This window comes from Cebus imitator, unplaced genomic scaffold, assembly GCF_001604975.1.
Source record: "Cebus imitator isolate Cc_AM_T3 unplaced genomic scaffold, Cebus_imitator-1.0 Scaffold169, whole genome shotgun sequence".
NCBI lineage: Eukaryota > Metazoa > Chordata > Mammalia > Primates > Cebidae > Cebus > Cebus imitator.
Window position 1 is genome coordinate 1275208 of NW_016107484.1, and position 16506 is coordinate 1291713.

At 41.0% G+C, this 16506-nt stretch overlaps 1 protein-coding gene across 23 annotated transcripts in view; it reads right to left on the reverse strand.

The window, feature by feature from the left end:
* The window catches only part of CLIP1 (CAP-Gly domain containing linker protein 1), a 141335-nt gene that overhangs the window by 65894 nt on the left and 58935 nt on the right, over window positions 1-16506 (reverse strand). For 11 of the 23 annotated variants that reach the window (XM_037744213.1, XM_037744208.1, XM_017544315.2 and 8 more), the window contains 4 exons: window positions 14209-14269; window positions 12563-12595; window positions 8832-8936; window positions 2019-2963 (listed from right to left, as the gene is read on the reverse strand). In XM_037744213.1, the coding sequence (XP_037600141.1) occupies window positions 2019-2963; window positions 8832-8936; window positions 12563-12595; window positions 14209-14269 (1144 nt within the window). The remainder of the gene's footprint in view (window positions 1-2018; window positions 2964-8831; window positions 8937-12562; window positions 12596-14208; window positions 14270-16506) is intronic. The other 12 variants (XM_037744209.1, XM_037744210.1, XM_017544323.2 and 9 more) reach the window with 5 other exon arrangements.

Consider the following 16506-nt stretch of genomic DNA (forward strand, 5'->3'; position numbering starts at 1 on the left):
ATATATATATATATATATATATATATATACTGGACAACAGTTATTAGAACTTGGCTTTCAAGAAATCTTGATGTGAAAAAGTAAACATTAGCTAAATATTATCTAATTAATTTTTGTGTTTTGATTAGTATTTTGGTACCACATGAGGAGATTTGAGAAAAATTTCCTGTAACCAGTTTGTCATCTTCAACTATGGTTAGTTAGCAATTTTCTGCTGTTTCTCAGTCCTCACCTCACCCCATTTAACTATCACAACCCTTCCTTCTTTGCCAAGAGAGCAGCTTCTCCCACAAAAAGCTCGGAACATTCAGCATCAATACCAGCGCCTCAACTAGTAGCAGGACTGGGAAAGAATTCCTCGAACCACTAAAGATGACATTTAACAAGGCTAGTTAGAAAGGAATGCCGCTGGCGAATGTTTCATGTAATTTCCTAAGCCTTGACCAAATGCACACTTGTTCAGTATTTCCCCCAGTGAAGGAGGGGACAGATTGTATTCTCATTGTGCCATAGAAAAAACTCCAAAGAGTTTTTTTGCCATGGAAAGTGCTCCAGGCTCTTATCCTTAATTTTGCTGTGAATGTTATTTATCACAGCATGTTTTTTTGTTTTTGTTTGAGATCGAGTTTTGCTCTGTCACCCAGTGGCACAATCTCAGCTCACTGCAACCTCTGCCTCCCGGGTTCAGGCAATTCTCGTGCCTCAGCCTCCCGAGTAGCTGGGACTACAGGCGCATACCACCACGCCTGGCTAATTTTTGCATTTTTAGTAGAGAGGGGCCAGGCTGTAACTCCTGACCTCAAGTGATCCACTTGCCTTGGCCTCCCAAAGTGCTAGGATGACAGATGTGACCACCTCGCCTGGCCAACATGTTAATTTTAATAGTCAAGAAGCATTAAGCTCACATTCTGTTTTTATACAGATAAGGCAATTACAGTCATGCATTGCTTAAAAGAACCAGGATACCTTCTGAGCAATGCATTATTAGGCAATTCCACTGTCGTGTGGACATCATAGGGTGTACTTACACACACCTAGAAGGTATAGCCTACTACACACCTGGGCTACATGGTACAGCCTATTGTTCCAAGACTATAAACCTGTATGTTACTGTACTGAACACTGTAGGCAACTGTAACACAATGCTGAGTATTTGTGTATCGAAGCATATTTAAACATACAAAAGGTAAAGATACCATATTATAGTCTTATGGAACCACCTTTGTTTATGTGGTCCACTGTTGATTCAAACATCATTATGTGGCACCTGACTGTATATGGTTAGGAACGGAGGAGATGATCTTTTAAGTTTCTTTTTTTTTTAAATACAGAGTCTCACTCTGTCACCGAGGCTGGAGTGCAGTGGCATAATCTCAGCTCACTGCAACCTCCACCTCCCAGGTTCTGGAGATTCTCCTGCCTCAGCCTCCCAGGTAGCTGGGATTACAGGCATCCACCACCATACCTAGCTAATTTTGTATTTTTAGTAGAGATGTGGTGTCACCATATTGGCCAGGCAGGTCTCAAACACCTGATCTCAGGTGACCCAACCACTCTAGCCTCCCAAAGTGCTGGGATTACGGGCATGAGCCACTGCGCCCAGCCAATCTTTTTTTTTTAACTTAACCCAAAGAATAGTCATCTAGATGACGATCTTTTAAGTTTCTGTTCATTCATTCATTCATCTTAACACCACAGTGTTAGGGCATTCTATATTTTAAATAGAGTATAGGCTGGAGCTAAGCTTAAAGAAGAGGTCATAGCATAGCCCAGAGATTAATAGATAAGGTACCCAGATAATAGGCAACCAAAATAAATTCACGTGGTTAAGCCATTATTTTCTCTAATCTCCTCAGATGAAACCACACTCAGAACATACTACACTATACTTAACTGGGGACATCAAGCAATTTAATTAAATCAGCAATTTGGAAGATGAATGACCTCAACTCAAAAGTAACAATGCAAAATAAGAATAACAAATGGAAAAGAAAAAAATGGAGGATGTCAATACAAACCTTGCTACTTTCAGCATTCTTTTCAGTCTCTAAATGTTTAATCTGCTTCTCAGCTGCCTCAACCTGCTGTCTAAGTTTCTCAATTTCCGATTTACCTTCGGAACCGGCTTTCCGAAGTGCATCAAGATCCAAGAGCTTTTCTTCGGTAGCCTTGAGCTGTGATGTAAAATTATCAATAACCTTGGTTTGTTCATTGCATTTGGCTTGCAGTACCTCTAGCTCCTTTACCTTTATTTCAGCTTCCTGTAATTTGTTTAACGTCTCTTCCATTTCTACGAGATGCTGGTCTTCTGCTTTGTCCAGTTTCGACTTGATGGCTTCCAGGCTGTTCTCCTTTTCTTTAATGACTTTCATCAGTTTAGCCCTCAGGGCTTCCATCTCTTTAGCATGAGCAGACCGTTCAGATTCTTGTTGATTCTGCAAATTTTCTATTTCATGTTGGTAATCTAGTCTCATTTTCTCTATTTGTGTTTTTAGCTCAGCAAATTCTGCTGTCTCTGTTCCAAGCCCTTTGCTGAAGGATATCTTCAGTTCTTCCATCGCCTGCTGGTGGGACGCGATGGCAGTCTCCAGTTTGGACTTCCACAGGGCTATCACATCTGAGTTCTCTTTGTTGGCATGCTCGAGCTTGCTTTTCAATGACTCGTTCTCTTTGGAAAGCTTTTCCGTGGCAGTATACAGAGCCTTTATCTCCTTCTGATGAGTTTCTTCCCGGGCTCCAAAATGCTCCTTCAGTGAAGTTATTTCTCTCTGGTGGTCAGTACGAGAGACTTCTAACTTTTCTTGCAAAGAGCTTATCTCTTGTAAAAGGGAAAGTGACATATCCACATCCCCAGCAGGCTTATTGGATTCTAGCCTTCTTCGGAGCTCAGCTACTTCCTGTACTCTCAATGCTAGGTCTTTCTCCAGTTCCATTATACGTGACTTTTCTGAAACTGTAGCCACCTATTAACAGCAGTCCAAAGAAGAAAAGATCATTTAAATAACAAGTCACTGACAATTTTTTTTTCTTTTTTCTTTTTTTTCCCAAAACGGAGTTTCACTCTTGTTGCCCAGGCTGGAGTACAATGGTGTAATCTTGGTTCACTGCAACCTCCGCCTCCCTGGTTCAGGCAATTCTCCTGTCTCAGCCTCCCAAGCAGCTGGGATTACAGGCACGTGCCACCACACCTGGCTAAATTTTGCATTTTTAGTAGAGATAGGGTTTCACCATGTTGGTCAAGCTGGTCTCGAATTCCTGACCTCAGGTGATTCACCTGCCTTGGACTCCCAAAGTGCTGGGATTACAGACGTGAGCCACTGAGCCTGGCCTGACAATTTTCTGTAACAGTGAAGATATTTAATAACTATCCCATTTCAGGCAGCAAACTATTATGAACATTTACAGGTTAATACATATTTCTAATTGTGGTAATAGCTTAAGTCCAATCTAGTAGCTCAAATTCCAAAGAAGCTTAAATCAGAGAAATACCCATTAACTGGTAAGTTAAAAGAAACAGTAATTTTCAAAGTTCTCAGATATATCTGCCTCCTGAAAGACAACATTTCCTTATTTTGCCAGTTTGTTCTACCCCACTTCATCCAGGCTGCATAAATGCTTATTCATTTCATGGAAGTGATCTTACAGAACTGTGCCAACCGGAACATTAGCTGTTACTCACACATGGCCACGGAGCACTTGAGATGTGGCTAATCTGAAGCGAGGTGTGGTTTAAGGGTAAAATACACACCAGATTTTGAAGACTTAGAAAAAAAGGAACACAACATGTCTTGTGGGCCAAGCAGAGTGGCTCACGCCTGTAATCCCAACACTCTGGGAGGCTGAGGCAGAAGGATCACTTGAGGCCAGGGGTTCAAGATCAGTCTGAGCAACATAGCAAGACCCCATCTCTGCAAAAAATAAAAAATTAGCCAGGCATGGAGGTACATGCCTGTGGTAACAGCAACTTGGGAAGCTAAGGCAGGAGGATTGCTAGAGTCCAGGAGATTGAGGCTATAGTGAGCTGTAACTGCACCATTGCACTCTAGCCTGGGAGACAGAGCAAACCGTCTCTTGGGAAAAAAAAAAAAAAAAAGAAATTATATTTTAAAATGTTTAAAATATCTTGTTTATAATGTTTATATTGATTACATTAAAGGGTATTTTGGATATATCAGTTTACATAAAATATATCATTAAAACTAATTTCACTTATGACTTACGAAAAAGTAATGTGAGTACCAGAAAATTATAAATTGTATAGAGTTTTGCTTTTGTCGCCCAGGTTGCAGTGTAATGGCGCAACCTCAGCTCACTGCAACCTTCAACTCCCAGGTTCAAGTGATTCTCCTGCCTCCTACCTCAGCCTTCCAAGTAGCTAGGATTACAGGTGCACACCACCATGCCTGGCTAATTTTTCTATTTTTAGTAGAGACGGGGTTTCACCATGTTGGTCAGGCTGGTGTCAAACCAGCCAGTGATCACAGCCAGTGATCTGCCTGCCTCGGCCTCCCAAAGTGCTGGGATTACAGGCGTGAGCCACCATGCCTGGCCTACTAATCATTTTATTAAAACACAAAGTAAGAATGATTACTTACCTGCAATAATACATAGAATGTTACACAAATTCCCCTTTTTAGATTTTATAATTCTATCAGTATTTTGATGTAAACATCTTCCTCTAACCCCCTAACCCAGTGGTTCTCAGAAATTAGCACGCACGTGAATCACCTGGAATGGACGCCTAAAGTGCAAGTTTCTACCTATTCCCACATACTTCGATTCTATTTGAGCTCTGGGGTAGTACCCAAGAATTTTCTTCTTTTAAATAAATACCCCAGGGCTAGAAAAACACTTTCTTAACCTTGTCCTTTCATTGCTAGAAATGTATTTCCCTCTGCTACCTGCTATGCAATCCATTTAGCACATAGGATATGTGGAAAATAGCTTCCAGCATAAAAACTCACACTAATCTAGGAAATGAAAAGAAACAAAATAATTTTAAAACAGCAGTGAGTCCAAACTTTCAAGGATCAAAACTCCTCTGACTGGCCAGGTGAGGTGATACATGGCTATAATCCTAGTGCTTTGGGAGGCCAAGGCAGGAGAATCACTTGAGGCCAGGAGTTCAAGATCAGCCTGGGCAACATAGAAAGAACCTCATGTCTACAAAAAAAAAATGTTTTTTGGTTTTTTTTTTTAAATTTATTTTATTTTTGTTTTATTATTTATATAAAAAATGTTTAAAAATTCCTCTGAATTTAAGACTCCTCTCCCGTACTGCCTTTCTTTGAGACAGAAAATAACAGATATGCTTCTTTCACTTCCTTTGCCCACCTACAGGCTGTGACACTAATAAAGATTACAATGTCCACAAGAGAAGAGGAAAAGCAAGCACTGGGGGTCTCCAAAACTGCATAATCAAAGCAAATAAAATTAAATATTACAGAGCTGATTATAATTGTTTGCTTCATAGTTATAGACTCCTCAGGTTAAAGATGTTAATTCATTTACACCTGATTTTCTAGGGATGGAAGAGTCCAAGAGTTTATTACCTCAAAATGACATACAAAACATTAATAAACCTATCAGGATCTGATAAAATCTGCTAAAAAATACAAAACATTAATAAACCTCATTGCTACAAGGTCTATAGCATAAATACATTAAACCCAATAGGGCAATTATTCTTAGTTACAACAAAACAGGTAAAGAAAAATGCCAAGTAAAAAATAAGTAAAAATAATAAATAACAATGTGATTTTACTTTTCATGGCATTTTCCTATAAAGTATAGCAATTTATTTTTCATTTCCCAGAATCTGCCGTCATTTGAAACTATGTGTATGTCTGCTTCTCCTGCTAGTTTAAGACCACAAATTAAGTCAGAAATCATTTTTATTCTTGCTCACATCTCTACAGCACCAAGCACACTCTTTGGAAACTGGATTTATTGGCTAAAAAGAATTCTAATGTGTTTCCTAAAAATAACATAGGTGATATAAAACTTACACAGGTACTTGGTTATTTTAACACTTGGAAAGCCAAGAGTGAGGATCCACAGAAGATACACTTTCGTTATGGAAAGATATAAGAAGATATAAGCTTTTTTTTTTTTTTTTTTTTTTTGAGACAGTCTCACTTTGTCACCCAGGCTGGAGTGCAGTGGCGGGATCTCAGCTCACTGCAACCTCTGTCCTGCTGGTTGAAGCGATTCTCCTGTCTCTGACTCCCGAGTAGCTGGGATTACAGACATGTGCCACCATGCCCAGCTAATTTTTGTATTTTTAGTAGAGACACGGTTTCTCCATGTTGGCCAAGTTGGTCACAAACTCCTGACCTCAGGTGATCTGCCCGCCTGAGCCTCCCAAAGCCAAAGTGCAAGAATTACAGGCTTGAGCCACTGCGCTCAGCTGATATAAGCTTTAAACTGAAATACTTAGATAAACCATGGTGTAAATGAATGCTTTCTTATCTAGAGCGGGGGAAAAAAAAACATCAAAATTGTTTGCCGATGAAACTAAGACATGGGAGAGGAGTTTACTTGTTTAAAAAAATTTTATTACTTCAACAGCCATCACACTAAAGGAACTCAATCTCATTAGTCCATTGTTTTTCCCAGATCAATTATTTGGCTCTAAGTTAATAAGAAACAGCACCAAATTACCACATTAAAAAAATTTTTTTTTTTTTTTTAGTTTCACTCTTGTTGCCCAGACTGGAGTACAATGGCGCAATCTCGGCTCACTGTAACCTCCGCCTCCTGGGTTCAAGCCTCCCAAGTAGCTGGGATTACAGGCGTGTGCCACCACACCTGGCTAATTTTTGTATTTTTAGTAGAGACGGCGTTTCACCATCTTGGTCAGGCTGATCTCCAACTCCTGACCTCATGATCCACCTGCCTCGGCCTCCCAAAGTGCTGGGATTACAGGCGTGAGCTGCACTGCGCCCGGCCTCATTTTTTTTTAAAACAGGGTTTTGCTCTGTTATCCAGGCTGGAGTTCAGAGATATGAACATGGCTCACTGCAGCCTCAGCCTCCTGGGCTCAAGAGATCCTCCCACCTCAGCCTCCCGTGTAGCCACTACAGCCAGCTAATTTTTTTTTATTTTTTGTAGAGGCAGGGTGTCACACCACCTTACACAGACTGGTTTTGAGCTATTGGACTCAGGCGATCCTCCTGTCTCCGCCTCCCAAAGTGCTGGGATTACAAGCATGAGACGCTGTGCCTGGCCCACTTTTTTTTGTTGTTGTTGTTTTCTTGCCAAATACACAGGAGAAATCTTTAGTTTAGGGGCCAAAAGAACATGTTACTTCTTCTTAAGAAATAAAAACGTATGATTTAGAAAAGAAAAATTGTCTAGATTTTTAGATTAGTCAGTGAATTCTCAACATGAGAAATTTCTACAAACACTAGAAATTTTTTTAAAAATCAGGATAGCAAATTTGATTAGAAACAGAGTAATTTTTTAAATTCTGAAGTTAAGAATCTGGGCAATTTAGTCACTGACAGAAAAATTCATTATTTAAAAGGGTATGTGAATATATATTTTATATGTAACTATTTCTTAATCTTTAAACACAAAACAACTTCCATAATAGACAGACTCCATCTTGTGGTCTTTAAGAGCACACGCTCTGAGGCCAAATGGCCTAGATGCAAATCCTGCATCCACTATTACTACTTGCTGTTTTATCTTAGGCAAGTTACTTAACTTCCCCGTGCCTCAGTTTTCTTGTCTGTAAAATGGGGACACTAATACTCCCTACCTCCTCGGGTTGTGTTGAGACTGAATACTTGTAAAGACACAATAATGTCTGGTATGAAGTTCGCACTATATAGGTGCTTTAATATATAAATAAACTAAAACATGACTAATGTCCTGGCTACAAGGGCCAAGCACAATGAGCTGGGGGCAGGAAGAAGCCATTCTGTTCCCAACATACATTTCCCTCCTGACAACTGAGGTTTTTTTTGTTTTTTGTTTGAGTCTCACTCTGTCGCCCAGGCTGGAGTACAATGGAGTAATCTCAGCTCACTGCAACCTCTGCTTCCCAGGTTCAAGCAATCCTCCTGCCTCAGCCTCCCATGTAGCTGAGATTACCGGCACATACCATCAGGCCCAGCTAATTTTTGTATTTTCAGTAGAGACAGGGTTTTACTATATTGGCCAGGCTGGTCTCAAACTCCTGACCTCAAGTGATCCATCTGCCTCAGCCTCCCAAAGTGCTGGGATTAGAGGCATGAGCCACTGCATCTGGCATTCACTGAGGTTTCAATCCCCTGAGTGACAGAAAGCAGGAAGATGCAGAGATCAGCCTTCCAAAATAAAAAGGTAACTGGGGTGAAAGTCCTTAACTCTCATTAAACAGAGCCCATGTTTCCATTTCCTTCTCCCATGAGACCAGGGAAGAAGGCAGGAAAAGAGCTAAAGTAAAACAACAGTAACAAAAAATTATTTAGAAAGCCTAATAACTAGAAATATGAGAACAAGAGGACAATTGACTGCTTGTGGCCAGCTGGAGAAATGCGTTTCATGGTATTAATATAAACAACTTCAAATACAGTTATACCCATTTGTTTATTCAGTTGTAAAGTTTCCGATCTTGATTTGGTTGGGTTACCAAAGGAACCAGTCTTTACTTTTGACAAAAGACTAAATATAAAACACCTGTTCCTACTCATCAGTCTCATCTCACGAACACCTGAACAGTAACAAGACCAAACTCAGGTTGAACCACTGGGTCAAGGCTCAGGCCACTATAAAGCATGTCACCTGAGGTGTCCACCATTCACATGCATGGGTCTGCTTCATTAAATAGTGAAAAGCATTACCCTAGTGTCTTCTAACTCCCTCTGGAGTTTGTCAGCTTTGGTCTTTTCAAAGAGCAGGCTCTGTTCAAGCTCCTTAATGCGGGCATGCTCCAGTTTGGTCTGCGTCTGTTAGTAAAAAGGAAGAGGAAGAGAACACAACAGTGCCACCATGACATGCCAGCACGAGAGGAGAGAGAGCGGCATGCAGGCTGAGCCACCAATACCTTCTGCCAAAGGATGAACAAAAGGGGAATGGAGAAGGGAAGAGGTGGAGGTGAGATGAGGTGGGCAGTGAGGATGAATACCATGGACAAAGGATGCTGGTGGGCAGGGGGCATGGGCTAGTCTGTTCAGAAAGAAAAAATGGAAACACATGAGGCCAGATGAAGTGTCAGAGGCATGCAGCCAAATATAAGTAATATTGGTAAGTGAAGTTTATCAGCACCAATTAGAATAGTTAATATCCCTCCCTCTAAACTATCATTTTCCCTCTACCCCACAAAGGCTACTTGACATTAATGTGTATGTAACTGACTCGATAACTTTAAAAGGTATATTGACCCTCAGAATGATCATCACCATCACTGTCATCTAAATATGGCAAAGATAATGTCATAAATTTTAAAAGTGTTCAATAGGTCCTTAGAGCAGATCTGTGCACCCTAGCATATAACCTGACATAAATAAAGGTCAAATAGTAACCCCAAAAGAAGGAATCTGGAAACTAGAGCTAAGGAAATCACGCTAGCAGCCTCTGCAGAAATGGGTGAAAAGGATCTGAGTTAGATCCTCAGCAACATTCCTATTATGACCGGGAAAGGGCCATGGAAGCTCTAGTTTCCTTCCAGCAGTGGATTTCCCAAAGGCTAGTTGGCTCCAGGGAGGGAAAAAAGGAACCATAATTAAAAAGAGAAAATTTAGTAATAATTATCCTCTATCATCTCCATCTCTGAAGCAGGCCAGTTAAGAGGCTCAGGGCAGGAGGAAAGTTTAGCCCAAATTGGTATGGGGTTTATTATTTTTACCTTAAGATGAAGTTGTTTTTATTACTCACACGTAAAATGGCAACTCAATCCAAAGACATGAGTTTGAACTCATGCAAAAACAGCTGGTGAGTTAGTAATGTGATTTAAAACCTCTGTTAACTCAGCTATTCTGCTCTCCCCACTATCAGGCACTTGGATGTAGCCTGATGGGGAACACAGAGGATAATCTCCAACATGTTTAAGTGCAGCAGAATCTTAATCAATTCGAAATAATCTGGGTCCAAATGTATCTCTTCCCACCCTCATCTCTCCTACACAAGAGGTTACCCATTATCAGAATAAGCGACTGACGAGGTCCCCACCCGCAGGGCTGCTCTCAGCAGCTGTCATTTACTTGCAGTAATTTAAATAATTTGTGGTTCTAACTGACGTGTCAATCTGGACAATTAACAGGCAATGAAAAAATGACAACAGACTCCAAACAAAGTGACACAAAGTGGTGCAGAGCTTCAGTAGAGGGAGGAATGTTAAAGTGAAGGTTACAAACATCTTCACTCATTCCAGTGGGACTCAGGGACCTCAATGCATTCAAGAGGTCACTTTGCTTGTAAACCAGGTATCGATGGACCATCATGGGATATTTAAAAGGTGAACAAAAATTTGTTTTTTCAATTCATCACCTGCTTCAACTCTGTATACTCCACAAAATAATGGAATATAATTCAAGCCCTAACTGTCTGGATAGTCCCCTTGGTCCGTATGTGCCTTGGATGGACACTGTTCAATTTCCCCGCTTTTAAAAGAAAAGAATCTAATCCTGATCCACATAATTGAGGTCACAGCCTCAAGAACTGAAATCCAAAACTACAGTAGTAGGAAAAAGGAAAGGCACTAGAACCTTTCTTCTCTTGACACAGTTAAGTGTCCTCTGGGTAAAAGGTCGCTATTTCCAGATAAAAAGCAAACATACATTTAATGTGATCTCCTCCCCATTCAGAGATCTTCCAGATGAGCGTGGCCAACGCCTCCTTACTGATGGGTCTATATACACATTATCTAGGGTTCTACAGTGCCTCAACCTCTCTAGTAGCTGGGATTACAGGTGAGCACTACCACACCCAGCTAACTTTTATATTTTAGTAGAGGCAGGGTTTCACCATGTTGGCCAGGCTGGTATTGAACTCCTGACCTTAGGTGGTCAATCAGCCACGAGTGAACTAGTGATCCACTTCCATGTCACAGCACTCTCTAAAAATGTGACACTGAGCAGGATAACCCTCCTTGTAAAAATCATTCCTTTCTTAGAATAAGACACAGGGTATCCCAAGAGGAAAGTCCTGGGACAGGGGATTGAGAAGGAAAGCAAAGGCTTTGTGAGAAGCGCACAAGAGAGGCGGGGGGGGGGGCGCGGGGGCAGGAATCCCATGCAGACTGACACCGAGGGCAGCGGGAGCCTGTTTTGGAAGAAAAGAAGAGACCCAGATCACTGAAGTAGCTTCACAAAAAGGAACCCTTTAGAACAAAGACCTTTCAGAAAGTTCAGGTTTTTTTGTTTGTTTGTTTTTTGTTTTTTTTTGAGATGAAGTTTTGCTCTTGTTGCCCAGGCTGGTATGCAATGATGTGATCTCTGCTCACTGCAACCTCTGCCTCTTGGATTCAAGAGATTTTCCTGCCTCAGCTTGCCTAGTAGCTGGGATTCCAGGTGTGCACCACCACACCTGGCTAATTTTTATATTTTTAGTAGAGATGGGGTTTTACCATGTTGGCCAGGCTGGTCTCAAACTCCTGACCTTAGGTGATCTGCCAGCCTCAGCCTCCCAAAGTGCTGGGATTATAGGTATAATCCACAGCGCCAGGCCAAAAGTTTAGTCTTGAGCTGTTTATTTCAGGAGCCAGGAGGTGGTAGGAAGTAACGTCATTCTTTAAATTCCTTCTAATGCGGCAGTAAATCAAAGCAAAACATTTCCAGGTTCTTTACAACCAGCAGCACAGCTGGCAGGGTATACCAGGAAGCAATGCTCTGGAGACAACATGGCAAGGACTTGTACTGGGTGTATGGACTTAGAGGAAGAAAAGTAAAACACCTGCATACCTAGTAATGCTACAGCTAGAAAACTCTCACTTCAGTAATAACAATTTAAAACATACTGTGTCTTCACTGACAAATGCTTGCCTCTAGGTTCACAACTAAGGAAAATACTGTAGAAACAAAAGGAAGTTTGAATGTCTCATCAGTTGCACTGGCAGGCACTGGTCAGTGGCAGGGGGCACACTGAAAAGGCAGCCAGTCAGCTCTGGGACAGCCACCAGCCTCACAATCCCCTTTCTTCTCATGGGAAGCAAAATTAGACACCTTGGAAACTTCCCCAGAATTCCCACAACTTTACATCTAGGATATTTTATGCTCCAGTCAGATATCATCTTTTTTGGAATAATGCCACTAAAATTAGAACACATTATGAATTAGATGAAGAAGGCCAAGTTTCCAGACAAAAACTTCTTATCCCCCTTTTCTGGCAAAATTATTTATAAAGCAAACATTGGCCTATTCATTAAACACATGAATTTGCAGAGCTTAGTCATTACATACAATTTCTTCAGGATATAAATGTAACTGCTTTGAAAGCCACATGCACAGAAATATTAAGGTCAATGTCCCAAGGTCAGATTACGGAGTTAATGTTTGAGTAATATCAATAAGCATTTTAATCTGTGATCAATCTTTGTTAACAAGGGAAATATCCACACAGTTAAGTGCCCTCTTACATTCTCAGGATCTTCAGAAATCTGGCTCTTTTGCTATCAGCAAAAAAATAAAATAAATTAAACAACAACAAAAAAGAGATTCCACTAAAGTTTCAATATGTGTTAGGGTTTCGAGATAACTTTATTTGATTAATTTCAAGTAAGTTTATCAGACAGACTATACAAGCCTAGAGCTAATGTAAATTATTTTAACTGGACCCTCCCCAAGACACCATAGGCTATATTTTATATGAATTAGATGATGATATGAAACTTCTAATGAGACTTTGGGGTGTTTTTAAATGGATGAGAACAACACAAAAGTCGACTAAAGAAATGTGGCTGTATATGAAATGAGTGAAGAAGATATCTATTAAACTGATAACCGTTAAATTCTGGGCCCCATACAACTAGAACCCAGAAAATGTTCCCCTTGCTCTTGGGTTAACTGTAAAGATACATTTATTTCCACAGAAATCAGAGTTGTTGTTTGGAAGTGCCTCTCAAATTTAAGCATGGTGTGGGCAGCCAACAGACTCTAAAATTGTAGTAAAACTGAGTATTTGGGAAATGCACAGTTAAGTGCAATTTTTACTAAAATATTGTAGACTACAGAACCACAAATCTGGAAAATTTGAAAAACTGAATGATTTACATTTGTCATATATCTAGCAATGGCTTAAAACCATCAAAATCATTTAATTCTAGTGTCTAATTTAAAAACTAATATGAATAAATTGTTAAGAAGGGATGAGAAACCTGACACTAAAGGAAAATCCATGAATTCTACAAATGTCATGGAAGTAAAGGAAGCTGAAATATAAAGTGTTCTCAGTTATTGCTCTGCTAATTACTTTTTTTAAAAAAAGTCACCAATTAGAATACATAATTTATTCCTTTTATAGGTTTATAAAAGGATTTCTCTTGCAACTGAAAAAGCAAAGCTGAGATAAAGCAAAAAGCTTTGTTATGAACTATTTTTTTTCTTTTTGAGACGAAGTCTTGCTCTGTCCCCTAGGCTGGAGTTTAGTGGCGTGATCTCAGCTCACTGCAACCTCCACCTCCCGGGTTCAAGCAATTCTTCTGCCTCCACCTCCCGAGTAGCTGGGATTACAGGCACCCGCCATCATGCCCGGCTAATTTTACATTTTTAGTAGAGTCAGGTTCTCACCATGTTAGCCAGGCTGGTTTCGAACTCCTGACCTCAGGTGATCCACCCACCTTGGCCTCCCAAAGTGCTGGGATTACAGGCATGAGCCACTGTACCTGGCCTGTTATGGACTACTATGACAAATTTAAAATGCCTTTTGTAATCATCAGAGGAACGTAAGTAAGTCTCACTTCAGGACTGCTTTAAGTTAAGGACACACTGCCAGATTTATGACGATGAAATTCAGTTCATGGTTTTGAATTCTGAAGCATGAGAAAAGAGTAGTGCAAATTTCACTCTGCCATAGGAAGTGGGACACAAAATCACAGGCTCAAGGACCAGCACTGTTACCACGAAGCCGCCCTCCAGAACCCAACATGGCCAGAGAGGCCAGGGTTTCCCCTGCCACTTCCTCAGCTGACTGTTCTGGCCACTCATTTCAGTTGGCACATTATTTCACCCATGTTTCTGAATACTGACACCCATAAAAGTTTTAAGAGAGCTGGAGGGGTTTTACCTCAAGATCACCTTTGGTAATTGATTCTTCTTCAACCCGGAACTGAAGGTCCTCAACCTTCCTGTGGAATAAAACCCAAACAAAACACTTAAGAAAGTAACACTCTTCTCTAAAAAAAAAAAAAAAAAAAAAAAAAAATCACGCTGGGTATGGTAGCTCACTCCTGTAATCCCAGCAATTTGGGAGGCAGAGGTAGGAGGATTGCTTGAGGCCAGGAGTTCAAGACCTGCTGGGGAAACATAGTGAGACCCAGTCCTTGTATTAAAAAAATAAAATCTATAATCACTACTCTGGTGAATTCAAGCAGACAGCAGCAAGAAATGCCTTAGAGACATAGCAAGTTTAAAAACGCATCTTTGTACCTTGGGAGGCCAAGGTGGGAGAACTGCTTAAGACCAGGAGTTTGAGAGCAGCCTCAGCAACATGACAAAACCCCATCTCTACCAAAATATTAAAAAATTAGCCAGGTGTGGTAGCGTGCACCTGTGATCTCGACTACTTGGGAAACTGAGGTGGGAAGATCTCTTGAGCCCCAGCAGTCAAGGCTGCAGTGAGTTATGATTGTATCACTGCAGTCCAGGCGGGGCAACTGAGTGAGACCTTGTCTCAAAAAAGAAAAGGAAAAAAAAAAAAAAAAAACCACCTGTAATTCCAGCACTTTGAGAAGCTAAGATGGGCAGATTGCCTGAGCTCAGTTTGAGACCAGCCTCGGCAATATGGCAAAACCCCATCTCTACAAAAACATAAAGATTAGCCAGGCATGATGGCATGTGCCTGTAGTCCTAGCTATTTGAGAGGTTGGGGTAGGAAGATCCCTTGAGTCAGGGACGTCAAGGCTGCAGTGAGCCATGATCACACCACTGCACTTCAGCCTGACTGACAGAGTGAGACCCTATCTCAAAAGATAATATTTTTCTTTCTTTTTGGATGGAGTCTCACTCTGTCACCCAGGCTGGAGTGCAGTGGCTCAATTTCAGCTCACTGCAACCTCTGCCTCCGGGGTTCAAGTGATTCTCCTGCTTCAGCCTCCCAAGTTAGCTGGGATTACAGGCATGTACCACTAGGCCTAGCTGCTTTTCATATTTTTAGTAGAGACAAGGTTTTACTGTGTTGGCCAGGTAGGTCTCAAACTTCTGACCTCAAGTGATCCACCCACTACGGCCTCCCAAAGTGCTGGGATTACAGGCGTGAGCCACCGCAGGCAGCCATAAATTTTTTGACAAAAGAATAGAAGCAAATGGAACTGGTACCATGGAATTCAGAAGGGCCTAGAGGGTCTATCACTGTCTCCTGTTTACTTGTAGCCTTTTTTTAAATATGAAGAGAATTTCCTAAGTATAGTGTTTCTCTCTCCAGTGAGAAAGTAAGTGATGGTAGTGTATCCTCACTGTGACCCCTGACTACAACATTGCTTATGACTGGCATAAGCACACAGCAACATTAAATTATTACTGAATTAAGTCACTGTTTTCTGAAATGACAGAAGATGGCATTAAATCCACAGAGACAAATGTCCCATAACCCAGGGATGTTCAAATCATTTCCATGCAGACATTTTTTTCAGAGACTGTGTCTGTTCATGGGCTCAAGAAAGTTCCTTTGTTTCTGAGACAGGGTCTTACTATGGTTGTCCAGCTGAAGTGCAGTGGTGCAATCTCGGCTCACTGTAGCCTTGATCTCCTGAGCTCAGGTGATTCTCCCACCTCAGCCTCCTGAGTAACTGGGACTATAGGTATGTGCCACCAGGTCTGGCTAATTTTTCTTTTTCTTCTTAGTGGAGACAGGGTTTTGCCAAGTTGCCCAGGCTGGTCTCGAACTCCTGGACTCAAAGCAATCCGCCTGCCTCAGCCTCCCAAAGGGCTGGGACTACAGGTGTGAATCACTACACCCAGACTGAAAGTTTCCTTTATAAGAGCCAAACTTAAGTCTCTGTCTCACATCATTTAATATTTTATTTCATACGGACCCCTGTAATTCTCTAATTGTTTCACAGGTGAGAATTCTGTTTTCCTAATAAAGTACTGAATTTCTCAAGTACAGGAACCTTATGTCACTCACCAGACGTAATACAATTCATAAACACAAGGTAACTCAAACCTAGAAAACCAGGAAACCAGTTCCAGGTGAAAACTGGTTGGGAATGACCACCACAATTCTGATAACAGCTACCCCCAAGAGGATGTTTGGAATGCATCACGGCTCAAGAAATATGTTACATTAATCAGGTCTTGTCTTTTTTTTTTTTTTTAAAGACAGAGTCTCGCTGTCCCCTAGGCTGGAGTTTAGTGGCGTGATCTC